This window comes from Natrix helvetica (assembly GCF_964273705.1).
Source record: "Natrix helvetica genome assembly, chromosome: 1".
Lineage (NCBI taxonomy): Eukaryota > Metazoa > Chordata > Lepidosauria > Squamata > Natricidae > Natrix > Natrix helvetica.
The window spans coordinates 174,978,504-174,996,004 of record NC_138548.1 but is presented as its reverse complement, the minus strand read 5'-3'; the positions used below and the strand labels follow the sequence as shown (position 1 = coordinate 174,996,004).

Here is a 17,501-nt window from a genome sequence, read left to right as displayed (position 1 = left end):
TCATATCAAACGACTTTTTTTTTTAAAGGCGAGCATTTTGTTAGAGGTGACAAGAAGTGGCAATCGTAATAAAGAGGGTTGCTTCGCACCATCACCCCCTCCCGCACCCAGAGAACAAGAATTCGTTAAGAATTTTAAAAAAAGTGCAGCGGAGGGGACGAGAACCAAAAAGAGAGAACCGAAGTGTGAGACGCCCACTTTTGTTTTTTTGAGTCTGAAAAAAGACCACGGCGCTGAACGTCCTTCCCAACTAACCCCCCCCCCCTTCCCCACCCCTTAACAAGGCGCACGGCGGCTCTTCCTTCAAACCCGCCACCTCCCACCGGTGCGGTGAGCCGCGATTCTGCCTCCGCCGCGCGCCTGAACCCACCGCTCCGGCGGAGGCGGGGAATTCCCGATCTTCTTCTTCCTTATCCAGACTCAACTAGCCAATCCCATTTGCCGGGTTTACCCCCCCCCCCCCAGGCTTCATCCTAATCAACATATCGAAGCTCGACTCCCTCGCCTTTCCTCCTGCTTTGTTCAAACAGTTGCAGGCGGCGCGCCTGGGAGAATGGCTCGTTGGGGCGATCGGCTGTTTTGGCAACGCCGGGGACAGTCTCTGGCATTGCTCCTGGGGCAAGTGCTCGCCACGGGGCTCATCCAGGCCGTGAGCAGTGACGAAGACCTGCCTTTATTCGCAGGTAACTGGCTGGATGCTGCCGTCTGAAATCGGTTCACCAGCTAGCAGTTGCCATTAGATAGAAACCGCGACTTCTGAGTCCTGCAAGGGCGAGCGGTCGGTTGTCTGTCCCTAATACAGGTAGTCCTCCACTTGCAACAGTTCGTTTGGTGACCGTTGGAGATTACCTGGCACTGGGGGGAAAAGGGATTTATGACCGTTCTTCATACATACGACCGTGGCAACAGCCCCACGGTCACGTGATTTACATCCAAACGCTCGACAATTGACTCACATTTGATGAGCAAAGTCAACAGGGAAGCCAGATTCACTTAACAACTGTGTTACTAATTTAAGAACTGTGGTGATTCGCTTAACAAATGTGGGGAGGAAAGTCATAACATGGGGCAAAACTCCATCACAAATTTCACAAATGTTTCACTTAACAACATAAATTTTAGACTCAATGATGGTCTTAAGTTGAGGACTCTCTATAGCCCATTATCACTCTTTCCCTGAAATCATTAGACAGCATCAGCTTGCCCGACCTCTCGTTTGTCAGTTCTTTGGCGCTTCAAATCGGACTGCCTAGCACAGCGATGGCGAACCTTTTTTGGCTCGCGTGCCATAAGTGGGGGGAGCGCGGGGGGGTCGTGTGCGGGCGTGCCGCACCCATAATACAATACGCGACCCCCCAGTGTGCATGTGCACTACAGGCGCTCCCCCCCATTTTTACATGCTTTTTTTGCCCTCCCCAGGTTCCAGAGGCTTTAGAGGAGCCTGGGGAGGGACCCTCCGAGCAAACAGGAAGTGACTTCCAGTTTGCTCGGAGGGTCGTTTTGAGTGCTCTGGAGGCTTCAGGGAAGCTCATGAAGCCTCCAGAGGGCCTCCAGGGGGACAGGGGAGACTCTTTTCGCCCTCCCCAGGCTCCTATAAAGCCTCTGGAGCCTGGGGAGGGCAAAAAATGGCTTTAAAAAAGGGTGAACTCAGCTGGCCAGTGCACGCATGTGCGCTGGCCAGCTGACAGGGCAGCGCCTCGCGTGCCCTGACAAATGGCTCCGCGTGCCACCTGTGGCACCCGTGCCATAGGTTCGCCATCACTGGCCTAGCAGCATAGACAGTGTTCCTGCTCCTATATCCCTCTTGACTGTTTGGAAGGCAAAAGATGTGCTAGGACTGTACACACGATAGGTCAGTGATGGTAAAACTTTTTCTCGTGCCAAAATTGTGTGCATGCACAATAGCGCACGCACGCATGCTCAGACCAATTCAATCCTCCCTGCCCACCTGCTCATGTGTGCGCTACACCCCCCCTCCCCGCGCATGCACGCATGACCCCTCCCCAGGCTCCGGAGGCATTCCTGAAGCCCGGGGAAGGCAAAAACGGCCTCCCCTGGCCCACCAGAGGCCCTTTGGAAACCGGAAGCAGATCATCTCCAAACTTTCGGTTGGCCCGTTGGGGCTGTTTTCCGCCCTCCCCAGGTTTCAGGAAAGCCTCTGGAGGCCGGGGAGGGCGAAAAACAGGCCCAACAGGCCAACTGGAAGTTTGGGAACATGCCAGCAAATATGGCTCTATGAGCCACCTATGGCACACATGCCATAAGTTCGCCTTCATGGCCGTAGACCATTTAGCAACCATTCAAAGTTACGTTGACGCTGAAAAAAAAACTTATGACCATTTTTCACACTTACGACCATTGCAGCATCCCCATGGTAATAGGATCAAAATTCAGATGTTTGGCAACTGGTTCATATTTATGATGGTTGCAGTGAAACGTGATCATCTTTTGCGATCTTCTGTCAAGTAAAATCAATGGGGAAGTCAGATTCACTTAACCGTATTACTAATTTTAACAACTGCAGAGTTTCATTTAACAACTGTGGCAAGAAAGGTCATAAAATGGGGCAAAATTCACTTAACTGGCTCGCTTAGCAACATATGTTTTGGGCTCAATTGTGGTCATAAGTCGAGGACTACCTGTACTTGTTCACAACTTTGCAAATTAATGTGTGAAGTCTCTGATTTGGAATTCTTACAGCAGTGTTTCTCAGCCCTGGCAATTTTAAGATGTCTGGACTTCAACTGTGACTTAATTCGACTTAAGTCCACACGTATCATGTTGGCTGGGGAATTTGGGGAGTTCAGATTTCTAATGTTGCCAACATTGAGAAACACTAGCTTAGAGTAAAGAGGGAACGGACATGAAACTTATACTGCCAATAGTAGCAGATGGAACAACAGTGGCCCCAAATATATGGATGTGTTTTTCATAGAAAGAATTTAGGACTCCAGGAATGGATTACAGGGCTGATAAACCAAATCCAGCAAATCATAGATAGAAGGCATACTTCAATGTGGCAGCTTCATTTGGTTTGTGACAATTATAATTCTTGGGAAAATGTCTAAACAACTTGCATATACAGTATTTCATGATGTTGTGATTAACCCTTTTTCTTTTGTATAGATTGTAGCTATAAACAGTTGAAGATAATGACGATAATGCATAGTTCAGAATCAACTTGTTTCTGTTACATTCCAAATGGAGCAATGTACTTACAAAATACTTGGTCAACTATTCAGGTAAAGGCATGTCATTGATACACTCATAAATTAAGCAGTGTAGAGCCCAAATACTATGCGTAGATTTATTTTTGGGAGAGCAATCTTGTAATTTTTCAGACAAACCTCAGTATTTGCCTCCTGCTTTTTCTTCCACTTGTATGATTGAAACAGAACAAATCATTTGTGTTAACTGAAACCTGAGCTTGTAGTTTACAATCAAGGCAAGATATCAAGCTAGGAATTACAGTATTAATGGCTTACAAGCTCTGCTTGGGTTTGGAGCACCAGATCCAAGTTCAAATGCAATTCATTATTTACAGGTAAATACTTACGTCACAACCATTTGTTTAGGGCCCATTTGACCGTCACTGAAAAAAGTGAATTATGACCGGTTTTCACAAGACTTGCAGTATCTCCATGATCACGTGATCAGAATTAGGGTGCTTGGCAACTGGCGTGTTTTTATAACGGTTGCAGTTTCCTAGGGTTATGTAACCACCCTGTGTAACCTTCCCTGCTGGCTTCCAACAAGCAAAATCAAAGCCAGATTCGCTTAATGACTGCATTATTCACTTAACAACTGCAGTGACTTGTTTAACAACTGTGGAATAAAGGTCATAAAATGAGGCACAACTCACTTAACAACCACTTTGCTTATCAGTGGAAATTATGGACTCAATTGTGGCTATAAGTTGAGAACTACCCATATTTGTATCAGTTCACTTACTTGTGCAAATGGCTGTGGTAGGATGCCTCAGGATTTCTAACTGAAAGTGTAAGGTTCCCCTCGTACATTGTGCTAGTCGTTCCTGACTCTAGGCGGCGGTGCTCATATCCGTTTCAAAGCCAAAGAGCCAGCGCTGTCCAAAGACATTTCCATGGTCATGGGGCCAGCATGACTAATGCCAAAGCCGCACGGACACTGTTACCTTCCCACCAAAGGTGGTTCCTATTTTTCTACTTGCATTTTTACATGCTTTCAAACTGCTAGGTTGGCAGAAGCTGGGAAAGTAACGGAAGCTCACCCCATTACGCAGCGTTAGGGATTTGAACCGCCAAACTGCCAACCTTTCTGATTGAGAAGCTCAGCGTCTGAGCCACTTCATATAAACATAGACAAACTTTAATGGTGTAAGAAATCCCATTGTTCCTTATTTCACAATTCCTTTTAGCTTCTGAATATATAATTAAGAATTATTATATTTTTTAGGTATCCATAAACAGCACTGAATTATTTCAAGTGGTGTATATCCCAAATGAACATGAATGCCAAGCTTTCGCACATTTGCTCGATTTTTTGAAGTGCCTGATTAGCAATATTTGGCAGCCTAGTGTGTCTAATCAAACAACCATAACAATGGACCAATATGTTGGCAAAACATGTTTCAGGATCGAACCAACAAATAAAGTACTCTTCACTGTGAATGTACAGCAAAAGAGTGAGTAATATTAAGTAACATTTATAAAATACTTTTGTATTATTAGAAGTATGCATTTTCAGTACATAAGTGAAACAGGTTTCGATTTCCCATCTTTTTGTTTTGTTCCAGTGTTGGATAGCAAACTCATTCTGTTATTCGTTGCTGGTGGACTTCTTTTTCATTTTGCCTATAACCTGAGCAGGTATGTGCTAGCTTTACTGGAATCTGTCAGTTATATGAACCTGCTAATTTTGAAAATAATAATGAGCTGCAAGTCTGCAAACCTAAGAAATTGTGTTGATTTCAGCAAGACTTGAAACCAGCTACCATGGGTACAGCTGTAATTCTGTCCTTCCAATTTTTAAAGAGTGTGTTTATTTAGACATGCAATCTTGTCTAAATCAGTGATCAGTAAGTGGGTGGAATTAATAAGGCACATATTGAGGAATAAATTGAGTGACTCTACCGGGGTTGAATGAGTATACATAAGATTGCACTATAAAACTGCAATGCCATGTTCTCTGGAATGTAGTATCAAGGCAGTAGAAGTTTTGGACTTTATTCTCTGAAAGGGAAGAGAAACAAATGCTTTCAGAAGGAGCTCTGATCTTGGATGTTCTCTTCTGCATCTGCCATGAATCTCATTGTCTTTAACTCTCTGACACTGATTGCCGCAAACAAGGGCTGATGGAGCAGGTATTTAATGGATCTGCCCTTGGGGGGGGGGGGGATTGCATGGCCTCCAGCACACTCCCTATGGATAAGGGTTGCATATACATTGAATGCTCCGGAGGGCTTAAACCGGCCCTATGAGCAAACCGGAAGTTCATTCCTGAACATGCAAAAAATGGGGGGGAGCGCCTGTCATGCGTGCTGGGGGGAGCGCATTGCATTATGGGGGCGGCATGCCCACGCACGACCTCCCTGCGCTCCCTCTGCTTATGGCATGCAAGCCAAAAAAGGTTCACCATCGCTGCTCTATGCAATAAATGAGGTCATCTGTATAAAGCCTTTTTAAAACGGTTGGGTGGAAGTTGGCAGTAGTTCATTTTGTTTGTTTATTTATTTATAAAGTTTATTGGCTGCCCATCCCACCACAGAGTAACTCTAGGCACTTAGCCATGATATATTTAATTGGCTTAGCCATGATGCATTTAGCAAACTGTGACTGAATTCACCTATCACATTAACCTATGAATCATGATGTACAATCCAGAAAGACTGGATTTACACAGTAAGATAATCTAAAACTGAACCAACCACATTACAGCTTAACACAGTGTGTGAATCCAGGCTATATGCAGTAAGGCATTCTCATGGGATGTTGATTGCAAGATTGGGGGGGCTGTGTAAGTGAAGTGATCTGTAGAATTTAAATAAAGCTGTATTTTTGCTTTTCTACTTTCTTGAACTTGTTCTCCATGTACAAAAGATTTACTGGCATTCATGTGTTTCTCCCAAACAGAAGTAATATCTTCTATTATTGTGCTGGGATAGCATTTGGCATTTTCATACCTCTAGTCTTTCTCGTTTTCATGCTTAAAAGGTTTATTCCCAAGGTAAGTTTATGACTTTTAATATAAAGTAAGACAGCAAGTATTTGATGCTTCCCCAATGTTAACTGAGCTTTTAGTTTTGTGGGTGAATCAAAGGTTACTGAAGTGGTTTAGCCATGAAATTTCAGCAGCCAGCTAGTAGCATAGTCACTAACTAGCAAAGCAGAATAAAATCTTAACATTACTGCAGTTTGGGGTAAATAGTTTTGAATTCAATGTTTTCTATAGAGACAGAGTCAACTGGTTATTTGTTTTTGGACAAGATTTCACTATGGATGGAAGTCTCAAAATCATAAGATAGGTAAAAGAGTGGGCAAAGCATTTTGGTATTCATTGTCTCTGTAAACAAAGCACATTCAAGAAAACAGTTGAATCCAGATTCTTTTTCTTCACTGGAAGTATTCCTGGAGCAGAATTCAATTTAAAATGTTGCACCGGAAGAAGAAGATAATTGGTCTTTGGGCGTCCTCCTTTCCTCAGGAGATCTTTGATGCTGCTTCTTCCCATTATTCTGAAGGTCCCTTAAGCCTTCAAAGCAGGTTTTCTGAAGACGTAGGGAGCTGCAGTCAAAGGAAAAGATCACTGAAATATAACCCAGCAGTTCTTGATATACCTAATCAATACCACTTTATAATGCCTTGGTAAGGCCACACTTGGAATACTGCATTCAGTTCTGGTCACCACAATGTAAAAAAGATGTGGAGACTCTAGAAAGAGTGCAGAGAAGAGCAACAAAGATGATTAGGGGACTGGAGACTAAAACATATGAAGAACGGGTGCAGGAACTGGGTATGTTTAGCTTAAGAGAAAGAAGGACTAGGGGAGACATGATAGCAGTGTTCCAATATCTCAGGGGTTGCCACAAAGAAGAGGGAGTCAAACTATTTTCCAAGGCACCTGAGGGTAGAACAAGAAGCAATGGGTGGAAACTAATCAAGGAGAGAAGCATCTTAGAACTAAGAAGAAATTTCCTGACAGTTAGAACAATTAATCAGTGGAACAGCTTGCCTCCAGAAGTTGTGAATGCCCCAACACTGGAAGTCTTTAAGAAGATGTTGGATAGCCATCTGTCTGAAACGGTATAGGGTTTCCTGCCTAGGCAGGGGGTTGGACTAGAAGACCTCCAAGGTCCCTTCCAACTCTACTATTGTATTGTATTGTAATCCAGGTGTCGGCAACCTTAAACACTCAGAGCCACAAAGGTCCTAACTGGAAGCCCCTGTTCAATTCTGAAGCTGACCAGAAGTCCAGTTCCACTACCAAAGTCTCCTCCTTGCTCTGCATCCTTTTTCTTCTACCTGTCCTAACCAAAAGTCCTCTCAATTGTGGAGCCGACTGGCGACAGGGAGCCTCAGCAGAGGGATGAAAGAGCCACCTGCGGCTCCAGGTTGCTGACTCCTGATCTAGTCCAATAACTCTTTCATCTTTGACCATAAAACAGAAGTGTTGATTTTACTTTTCATGTCAGTGAAACACAAAGTTTACGGTAGTTTTCTATCGATATATCAAGAAATACCAGTTCTTAAAAGGCTGTATTAAAAATGCCATGTTGGTTCATTGTTCTGCTTGGTTTTGTTCCTTGTAAATTTAGACCCTGGGTTATATTTTAATTGCTTTTTGTGGCTCTACTAAGTTTTTCTCAAGTAGAAACGTAACAGCTTCCCATCCATAGGCTGTATTTGTATTTGTAAAAAAAAATCCTCCCCAGTGGCCATTAGATGTTCATCAGAGGAAAAGCATCCTGGAGTGGTGTAGCCTTTCTAACCTTACATTCAATGTTTGTGCTAATTGTGGCGAAAATAGGTCCCTTTGGGACAAGAGGTACATTTGGCTTTTGCAAGAAGAACCGTTTGGCTTTTAAATTCCAAAATGACATTCTCATTAGCTTGGTTTAATTGTGAGCTCTTCTCTTCAATCTAGGCGTGCTTCAGCTTGATTTGGGTGGTTTCACTAACTCCACTTTTGTATATCTGTATTGACAAACATGCACCTTAATCAAACATCATTCTTCTTTTCTCTTCCCTTCTTTTAGCTAACTACCTTCTGGATTTTAATGAGTGGGAGCTGGTTCTCTTCTCTGTATATGTTCTATGTTTCAAGAGAAAAACTGAAATGGATGTGGAACAATTCTACATATTATATACTGGGTATGAGAATTAATAGCAATATAAGAGACTTTGAAAAGGAGCTTCTTTTGCAGTTACAACTCTCTTCAGTCCTAAAACGGAAAGCTTGTCCAATTAAGTACATTATCCGGATAGCCATGGATAGCCATTTGTCTGAAACGGTATAGGGTTTCCTGCCTAGGCAGGGGGTTGGACTAGAAGACCTCCAAGGTCCCTTCCAACTCTGCTATTGTATTGTATTGCATCTCCTAAAGGTTGCAGATTCAGACTAACTATATCCTCCTTAGGCATGCCTATTGCAGGTAGTCCTCAACTTACAACCATTACTTTAATGACCGTTCAAAGTTACAATGTCACTGAACAAAGTAACTTGCAATAGTTTTTCACACCTATGACCGTTGCAGCATCCCCATGGTCACATGATCAAAATTTGGGCGTTTGTTAACTGGCATGCATTTATGATGGTTGCGCTATCCTGGGGATATGTGATCACGGTTTGTAACCCACTTAGCCAATTTCCAGCAAATGAAGTCAATGGGGGATGCCTGACTGCATGATTTACTTAATAACTGCAATTATTCACTTAACAATTGTGACAAAAAGATCATAAAATGGGGCAAAATTCACTTAACAATTGCCTTGCTTAGCAACAGAAATTTTAAGCTGTAGTTGCAAGTCAAGGACTACCCATATACTTACAAGTAGTTTGGTTGCATTCCTGGTGAATCTTACTTTGTTATATTTGAATGACAGAAAGACTATTCTGAAAAACCTTCCAAAACTGAAATTTTATTGTTCTCTCTCCCCCCCGGCTCTGGGATACAGCAGCTTTTCATTACTTTGGATGAAAAAAAAAGCTTGTTCTGACCTAGGCTTCCCAAGAGCATGAAGCAAACTTCTTGTCCTGACAAAAAACCCTTTTATTAATTTACTGTGAATTCTGCTCACTCACATCCAGCAATGTCTTTCAAGGGAGGATTTAGAGTCACAGACTTTATCTGGCTTGGAGAGCTGCCAGACTGATATCTGCAAAACTTGGTAAGGAGTCTCAGAGAATCATGAGCCAATTGCAAACTAATTGTCTCCTGCAAACTCCACTCCCCTTTCGCTCCACTTTTATTTCCTCTGGGAAGGGCCATTCATCGTCCACCTGTGGCCTTACTCCCAAGCCGACCCCTGTTCTTTAGCTGTTCCCTTCATCTGGCAACTCTATGCATGCTCACACTGGGAACAAGCTTCAGCTGTTTGTCTGCCTCACTGATGTCTGACTCTGAAGGCAGCTGATAACTGGCATACGGCTCTGGCCTCCTCTCTGCCTCTGACACAGAGCCCTCATTAAAGCTTTCCCCAGACTCCAGGACTGGCCCATATTCCTCCCCAACCTCCTCCCTGTCCGTATCTGCTGCCACCTTTGCTGGCGGGCCACAACAAAGCTGTCTCTTCCCTAATGGGAAAGATGACACTTCAGATCTGCAAAATATGCTGTCCAGAGGCTTCAAGAGCAACTGGAATTATGTGAAGTGATACAAACATTCTTTATTTAATGTCCTTTAATATATAAGATAAATCATTACTTAGTGTTTAGTCATTTCTGGTTCTGTTTGCTTATAGCACTAAACCAGAATTTATTATTTTTTTATAATGCTGGCTCACAATGCAGAGCAATCGGGTAGATTTAAATATCCATATGCTAGTTTGACTTTATGTGTGAACTAAATAACTCAGTAAGAGATACACTTGTTCAACCTTTGCCACGTAACTGCAATTATGCAAAGTCCTGCTTTAAAGCCATCTTAGCAAATAGTCCTCACTTTACAACTGTAACAGAGCCCCAAACTATGGTTATAAGTTATTGCAGTCGTAAGTTGAGGCATAAATGTGACCGAATCTGATTTTTTTGACATTTTCTGCCAGAAACCAGAGGTTAACACTGAAAACCAGCAAAAAAGTAACAAATCATGGTCACATGGCTGAGGGACACTGCAAATGGTGTGAAGGTGAGCCAGTTACCAAGTGCGCAAAATGTGACCAAAGGAAAGGGGTGCAACTGTTGTTACTTTGAAATGGGTTGTATGTAACTCCATTGTAACTTTGGTAATTAAGCAACCAGTTGTAACTTGAGGACTGTCACTGCGTTAAATTGTTTGCTAGCCTGAACTGAATAGCTGAACTGAAAGAGTTACTGCGCAGGTCATAAGTTCTTATCTGACAATGATTTATTGCGCATGCTTAACATGTTTATTACATCACACATTCCAGAGACTTCTTTCCCTTTTGATCTTTGTCCGTCTGCCAGGAAGCTGGTAGACAAACTGCTCTTGCCAAAATGTAACAATTAGATTTGTTTATTTCTTTATTTTATTATTTTTGTATTAAAAGTTTTGTTTCTCATTAGAATATGTTTCCGGGATTTTATTTTATTTTATTTTATTTTTCGCACCTTGAAGATATGCCTGTTTGGAATAGCCGCGATCTAAGATCTCATCTAGTTCAGGGTGAAATATTTTCCCCTGACAAGGACTACCTGTATTATGAGACTTACCTCTCAGTAAATATACATACATATTTATGAACATATATAGTATACAATGTCATTCTTTTTTTACTGGAATCTTGATCAGAACGTTTTAAAAAAACCCTCTTTCATTAGTATTATTTTAAATGATGCAATTGGAAAACAAGCACATTCTACCATTTATTTATATTAATATGTATTAATCTGCCCAGAAAATGCTGGGCAGATACATTTCCAGAGTAATCAGCCTATCTGTCCTTCAGATGGGCATACTTGGCATAACTGTAAGGTACTGTTATGCCATGATAAGTATCTCATAAACAGTAAAAAAAAAAATCAAAAACGGAAAGAATTGACTTCTAGTTTATTTAAATATCCCTCCCAGAAGCAAAATGTTACTTAACACAATTTAGCTCCAAGTGAACAATTAGTTGCAAGCCTTGTTGTTGTTGTTGTTAGTTGCGAAGTCGTGTCTGACCCATTGTGACCCCATGGACAACATTCCTTCATCCTTCCTGTCCTCTACCATTGCCCGGAGTCCATTTAAGCTCACGCCTACTGCTTTGGTGGCTCCATCCAGCCACCTCATTCTCTGCCATCCCCTTCTTCTTTTGCCCTTAATCTTTCCCAGCATTAGGCTCTTCTTCAGTGAGTCCTTCCTTCTCATTAGGTGGCCAAAGTATTTGAGTTTCATCTTCAGGATCTGGCCTTCTAAAGAGCAGTCAGGGTTGATCTCCTCTAGGACTGACTGGTTTGATCGCCTTGCAGTCCAAGGGACTCGCAGGAGTCTTCTCCAGCACCATAGTTCAAAGACCTCGATTCTTTGGCGCTCAGCCTTCCTTATGGTCCAACTTTCACAGCCATACAATTGCAAGCCTACAATGAAGTAAATGTATTGCTTTTTTATCTACTGATATTTCATGGCTGGGTGTTTTGTTTTTCAGTGTATATTTTATCAGTTGGATTGACCTCTTTTGCTATTTGCAAGAAGCATGGGCCACTCGGCAGCGAGCAAAGTATGAACCTCTTGATGTGGATGTTGCAGCTGAAAGGCCTGGTCTTAATTTATTTTGGCATTGCAATCCCCCAGGTTGCCTATGCAGTCACAACCGCCATGCTCTGTACAAAATTCCTGCATTATCCCCTTCGAATCTCCTGCTACGTTGGCAAGTTAGTAACTTATTAAATCAAAACGATCTTACCAAAATTAGCTGAAGCAACTGTTCTTGTATAATGTAGTCTTATTTCGGGCAATTCAATTTTGTACTGTCAATGAAAACCATATCGTCATTTATTTATTAAATTTGTCTGCTGCCTATGTTCTATTTTCTCTCTGTCTAATATGTAGTGGAGCTTGCACAGTCCCAGAAGTTGTTTGTTTCTGTCCTCACTCAGCTGTAAGTCATTCAGCCCAAGGCTATGGGGGCCTTTCAACTCAAACTGAATAGCATCACAATGTATAGGGAACAACTTGTCTTTGAGGATGCAATTTTTGTAATTTTCTAAAAGTTATTGTCCTAGGTGATTATGCCTTTTTTTGAGAAATGGCTTATATCACTCTACAAATAAATTGGCTATGTTTTGTAGCCAGTCCAAAGCAGGATTTATGTTAACGATGCTTAGTTAAGGAAGCATGAATCATTCTTTGAGGATAAGCAAAACAATTTCCTGGTTTGGTTCTCCCATAGCCTCAAGAAAGCATGCATTGCTTTGAGAAACAGAGTCTGTTTAGACATTTGCCTTAGGACCTTAGGCAAAGGGTCTAGAAAACAGCACAAAATCAAGGAAAAATCTAGGATTCTGGGATCAGCCCTAATATAAAGCATGACTAAAACAAATCAGAATGTGTAACCATAGTTTCTCTCTGCTTTATTACTTGTGATGCATTAAGAAATTCAAACAATCTGTAGTTACATGAAACCCGGTCTTAATATTATGTGAAATCAAAGTTTCTGTTTTGTTATTTTCTTAACTACCTTAGAAGCAATCATTCTACGAAGGTTAACGATCATCTGAGCCCATATTCAGTAGAGTATTCTTTATATTTTGGGTGTGTTTTAGAAATAGTAGCATTATTAGAGATTTTTCTGACACATGGTTGTGTTCTAGTATTTAAGTTATTATACTTTACTCAGCATGTTTTAGTATTAATGCTATAGTAGTCACCGCATGCAAATAGACTTCATTTTATCACTCTTTTGGATGAAAACATATGCTAAGATTTCTGCTTTATTTTGCCAGATAATTCAGCGTGTGTTTAAATACAAGTGCCTTCAATGGGTACAGCTGTTCACCCATTAAATTGTACAATGATAAGATGCCTGTATGTTTGGGCTTTTAGCAATAAACCCAGGAACCTGAGGAGAAAATTTCTTTTAGCATTTTGAATTCTAATCATAATTCTGCTTGGAATCTCATTAAAGGGCTGCAGAACTGTTTGGGTACAAAATTGGCACCTTGTCAAGAACTCAAGTTCGGCTGTGCTTGGAGAAGCCTTAAGAAGGAGATCTGATCTCCAAGGTGGCAAGGTTAGAAGGTCACTTCTTACCTTTCCCTATTTTCCCTACCGCCCAAAGTGGTACAACACAATCCTCTCTATATGACTGCTCAGAAAGAATAATTGGAATTTACTTAGCAGCAAACAACAGAGCTAATAAATTCAAACTGCCTTGAATGTAATTCTTTGGTTATTTTAACTTGGTAGGGTAGATTTAACTTGGTAGAGTTTCCATTCAGTATAGTGTAGTCAAAAGCAACAGTCTGCCTGTCAGATTCTAGATATTCTTTTTAAAGATGTATTCCATACCCTTTGGATTTCAAATCCATAGCGCAATCTTTACAGTGCCCTCCCTTTCTCCCTGGTTTAGAAAAGCTGCTCAGTATTTCCATCCAGAAAAATTGGAGCTTCGTTATCTGACAGAAGACGAATACCGGGAACAAGGAGAAACAGAGACCGTGAAGGCCCTGGAGGAGCTGCGCGTATTCTGCAGGAATCCCACTTTCCCCTCTTGGGTAGCTGTGGTCAAACTGCAATCTCCACAAAAGTAGGCACATTTGTTTTCTTTTCCATATCCCAAGGCTTCATTTGTGGTTTTAAAGTAGCAGAAGCTTATTTTCCATTGAGGCTGCCCTTCCACAGGAGTCCTCTCTACCAGGCTGCATTTGATGCCTTTGCAGATGAGATTAAAGCAAAGTGTGCTTGGTCCAGTGTTTTCTTTCCCTTGCATCTCTCCCTTTCTTCATTACTTTTTAAGTGTTTACTGCATTGCTTCCTTCTGCTTAATGATCCCTCTTTCTCCTTTCTCCAGGTTTGCAAACTTTGTTCTAGGTTCCCCTCATGTATCTGCTGAAGAAATGACAGCTCACGAGGCACAGTATGGCATTGGAGGAGTCCTCCTGGAGCAACAGCTTTTCCACCCAGAGACTGAGGCAGAACCAGAGCCCCTAAACGCTTCTCCTGAGGTGGAGGAGAGAAACAAAGAAGAGGGACTGAGACTATTACAACCAAACATCCGGCATTTCCATAGTAGAGAATTTCTTTGAGCTGCTGTCCAGATCAGCAAAAACAGGCAATAACATGCTTTTTTGAACTGTAGAGGGCAGTCAAGACATTTTGAAGCACTTGGCATAACTTCATTGGTTTCCAGGAAGCAGTTAAGTTTGCAAACCCATCATGATTAGAGTTATGTAAGAAGGGAATCCATGCACATCTGAACAATACCGGATTTAGCCAACGCCTCTGTTTAGAAACACCATTTGCTGAAGGTTTGATGAGGCAGTCTGTGGAGGGCTGGAGCACGGAATTCTCAGTTGTTCTGCCAATTTACAAGGCTCACTTTATAGCAGTCTCCTTTTTTTTTTCCTGATCATGATTTCTGAGTTTGCACATTAACCCATGGTGTGCTTCACTCTCATTTGCTAAGTTCACACAAACATGTTAAGCCATAACTTTCGGTTTGTAAATCGCAACAGCTGCAACCCAACACAATCACGTTGCTGGGGACCAACGACCCAGTGAAGACAACTAATGTTGGGAAAATGAGCTGAGAAGTTGAAGTTACTGGTGATTAACCACTTTATGGTAATTATTACTCCCCAGTGATTGGGATAAGCTGAAGTTGTGTTGTTTTAGCATCATTTGCAAATAAACTGAGCATTCTAGATGCTACAGTTGCCACAGAGCACTCATCTTTAAAAAAGCCAAGGGAAATGTTGGAGCACAGTAGTAGGAGCAGCAATGAAAGCAAAGGAAATAATAGGTACCTTGGGCACAATTCCAAAACATCTGGAGCACCATTTGAACACCATTGGAATGGACAAAATCACCATCCATCAATTGCAAAAGGCAGCTTTACTTGGAACAGCTCACATCCTGTGACGGTACCTTTTAACACTATCAAATATCACCTGCCTATCCCAAGTCCTTGGAAAGGACTCAATAGGTGGATAAAAATGCCAAATCCAGTCTAAATGTCTGGCAGAGGGTGTGACCAAAAAAAATAACATTTGTTAAATTACATGCCACCCAGCTCAGTCACTCAGGGGCTATTAGCACAAGTGGGACAGAACTAGCATTTACTTGTGGGTACATGGAGCCTTAAATCCCAAAACCTTCCAAGTCCACAAGAGGGATTTGCATTGCTCCCACGTTTCTGTCGATTGCAAGGTCTTTCGGTTGGTTATTTGTCGCTTTTGGTCAACTTTTTTTTCTTTGATATACTTTGATGTTTTTTCTGTAAGTCACATGGTGTCACTATGGAGTCAGGCAGCCTTGAAACTGAAGTACATAAATGAACATATGAAAGGCTTAGAAGCATATCTGTAAAGAAAGACATTTCAGAGTTGCTTTGGCTTCAACCAGCTTATTTAGGATGGAGGTCTAAACTTTGTTTTTGTAGAAATTTCAAAGAAGCTTGATTTTGTGTAATCGTAGATTATCAGGACTCTGATTTCCCTTGCATTGCATCCTGACTCCTTTGGACTAGGTAAGCATGCTATGTTTTTCATGGCAGTTCATGATTTGGGACGCAAACTCTAAGTCTCTAATCCTCATATTGAAGCATTTCACATAGAAGTATGTGCACTTAGCGTGTTTTTAGAAACATGGAAAGGGAACCAAGGAGATCGTCCTTTAATTACTCTTTAATTACTTCGTTAGTTTAGCATACAGGACTCAGTTTGCTGTAATGTAATTATGATCTCTTGGATTAACCTATCCCACTGGCTTTTGTGAAGATTTAAAAAATGGAGAGGTTGTCTTAGATACCTTGATTTTTTTTAAAGTTGAAGTATAAATGTAAACAATAACAATGTGTGTCGATTGATGCATTGCTGACAAAATGCACTGTGGAGCAAGTAGAGAACAGCTTGGATTTTGTAAATCCCAACCTGTTTTTAATATTCACTTTCAAATAAAATGAGCCATTGCAAATAGAAAGTGCGTTCAAATGTATTAATAAAGTATCTTAATTCCTGCACAGAGCAGGACACTACACAAGGAGCATCTGATAGTGCTAAAAATGGAGATCCTTGCTGAGCAAGTTGATTGATAATGTTGATTTACTGCTCATCTCCCGGGTTCAAATTCTTTCCATGAACCCCTTGATGCCAAAAATAAAAACAAGAAAAGGGACATAATTAACTTCCTCTGGGCAAAGAAAAGGAAAGGGAGGAGGGGAGTTCATCTATGATTTCACAAGGGGACAGTTAAATCCATCCTCTGTAGGGCAGCTCTTGAACTAGCCAGACTACCATCGATCAATACTTGTCTCCACTTGCAAGGAATTTCTGTGCTTCTACGCTACAGCAAACGGGAAGGGTCAGATTAGAGCAGGAACAATTTGATTGCACTCTAGGTGCTAAAGAAGAAAAGCTGCCTTGTTTTTCAAAAAGTGACGTGTCAAGCCAACCTCGATTAATCTCAAAGATAAAAGCGTGACACTTAGCCTGTGCTTAGAAAAAAACAAAGTCTTCCAAAATCCCAGGCTGTAGGGAACTTGAAAAAGCAACCTCGAAGAAGAAAGGGACAAAGCACCTAGTAATCAGGAGTCAAACTCAGTGTGGGGTGGTTATCAGCAACTTTTTGCAGGACAAGTGTCGTCATGTAACCATTTGAAGACCTATGTATGATTTTAAATATGGCCCTTATTGATTTGAGGGCTTCCTTGCTGGTAATTTTATAGAGCAAACTCTTGCTGTGCAATTACTTGCCAAACAGTGAATTCTTTTTCTTCGTTTTCAGCAGACTAGCAAAAAGTTCCTTCAGCGTTGAGGACTTCAGTGCATATAAAGCAGGTAACAAACATGCTGAATGAGATGAGTCACCCATTCGCCCCTTCTGCAAACAGAGCGGTCAGATTAGATCATAAAGTCTTGTTAATATTGTGTTTCATCCTGTACTCTTTTAAAGACTTGGCACTAGTCAGAGCTATTAACTGGAGAAGAGAGGCTGAATGGTGAGTATCTCAAAACCAGCCTAATAAAAGCGCAAAGCATTTGGTGAATACAAAAAGTTGCTAATCCACCCCTTCCTTATGGTCATTTATGTTTTTAATGGGACATCACATTTTTGACATACATGGAATTTTATTTATCTCACTACATTTTAACAACTTCACAAATACGAGAGCTGTCTACAGCCCCATTGTTCACAAACAAGG

The 17,501-nt window shown here is 41.5% G+C and overlaps 1 protein-coding gene across 3 annotated transcripts; it reads left to right on the top strand.

Moving 5' to 3' along the window:
• Nucleotides 1-526: 526 nt before the first annotated feature.
• Nucleotides 527-16,653, top strand: NEMP2 (nuclear envelope integral membrane protein 2). Of its 3 annotated transcripts, none has more exons than XM_081935152.1 (9): nucleotides 527-683; nucleotides 3,127-3,242; nucleotides 4,435-4,663; nucleotides 4,775-4,847; nucleotides 6,111-6,204; nucleotides 8,234-8,348; nucleotides 11,787-12,012; nucleotides 13,710-13,886; nucleotides 14,151-16,653. In XM_081935152.1, the coding sequence occupies exons 1-9, from the start codon at nucleotides 554-556 to the stop codon at nucleotides 14,383-14,385; spliced, it is 1,395 nt and encodes a 464-aa protein (XP_081791278.1). In that variant the 5' UTR covers nucleotides 527-553; the 3' UTR covers nucleotides 14,386-16,653. The 3 variants fall into 3 exon arrangements, with proteins under 3 accessions (XP_081791278.1, XP_081791280.1, XP_081791279.1); XM_081935153.1 differs by having other exon boundaries at nucleotides 672-802; XM_081935154.1 differs by lacking the exon at nucleotides 8,234-8,348 and having other exon boundaries at nucleotides 11,933-12,012.
• Nucleotides 16,654-17,501: the final 848 nt, after the last annotated feature.

Coding starts and splice junctions, on each gene's coding strand:
- NEMP2 (XM_081935152.1), top strand. CDS start 554: ATGGCTCGTTGGGGCGATCGGCTGTTTTGGCAACGCCGGGGACAGTCT. Junction 3,243..4,434: donor ATACTTGGTCAACTATTCAG/GTAAAGGCATGT, acceptor TATATTTTTTAG/GTATCCATAAACAGCACTGA. Junction 4,664..4,774: donor TGTGAATGTACAGCAAAAGA/GTGAGTAATATT, acceptor GTTTTGTTCCAG/TGTTGGATAGCAAACTCATT.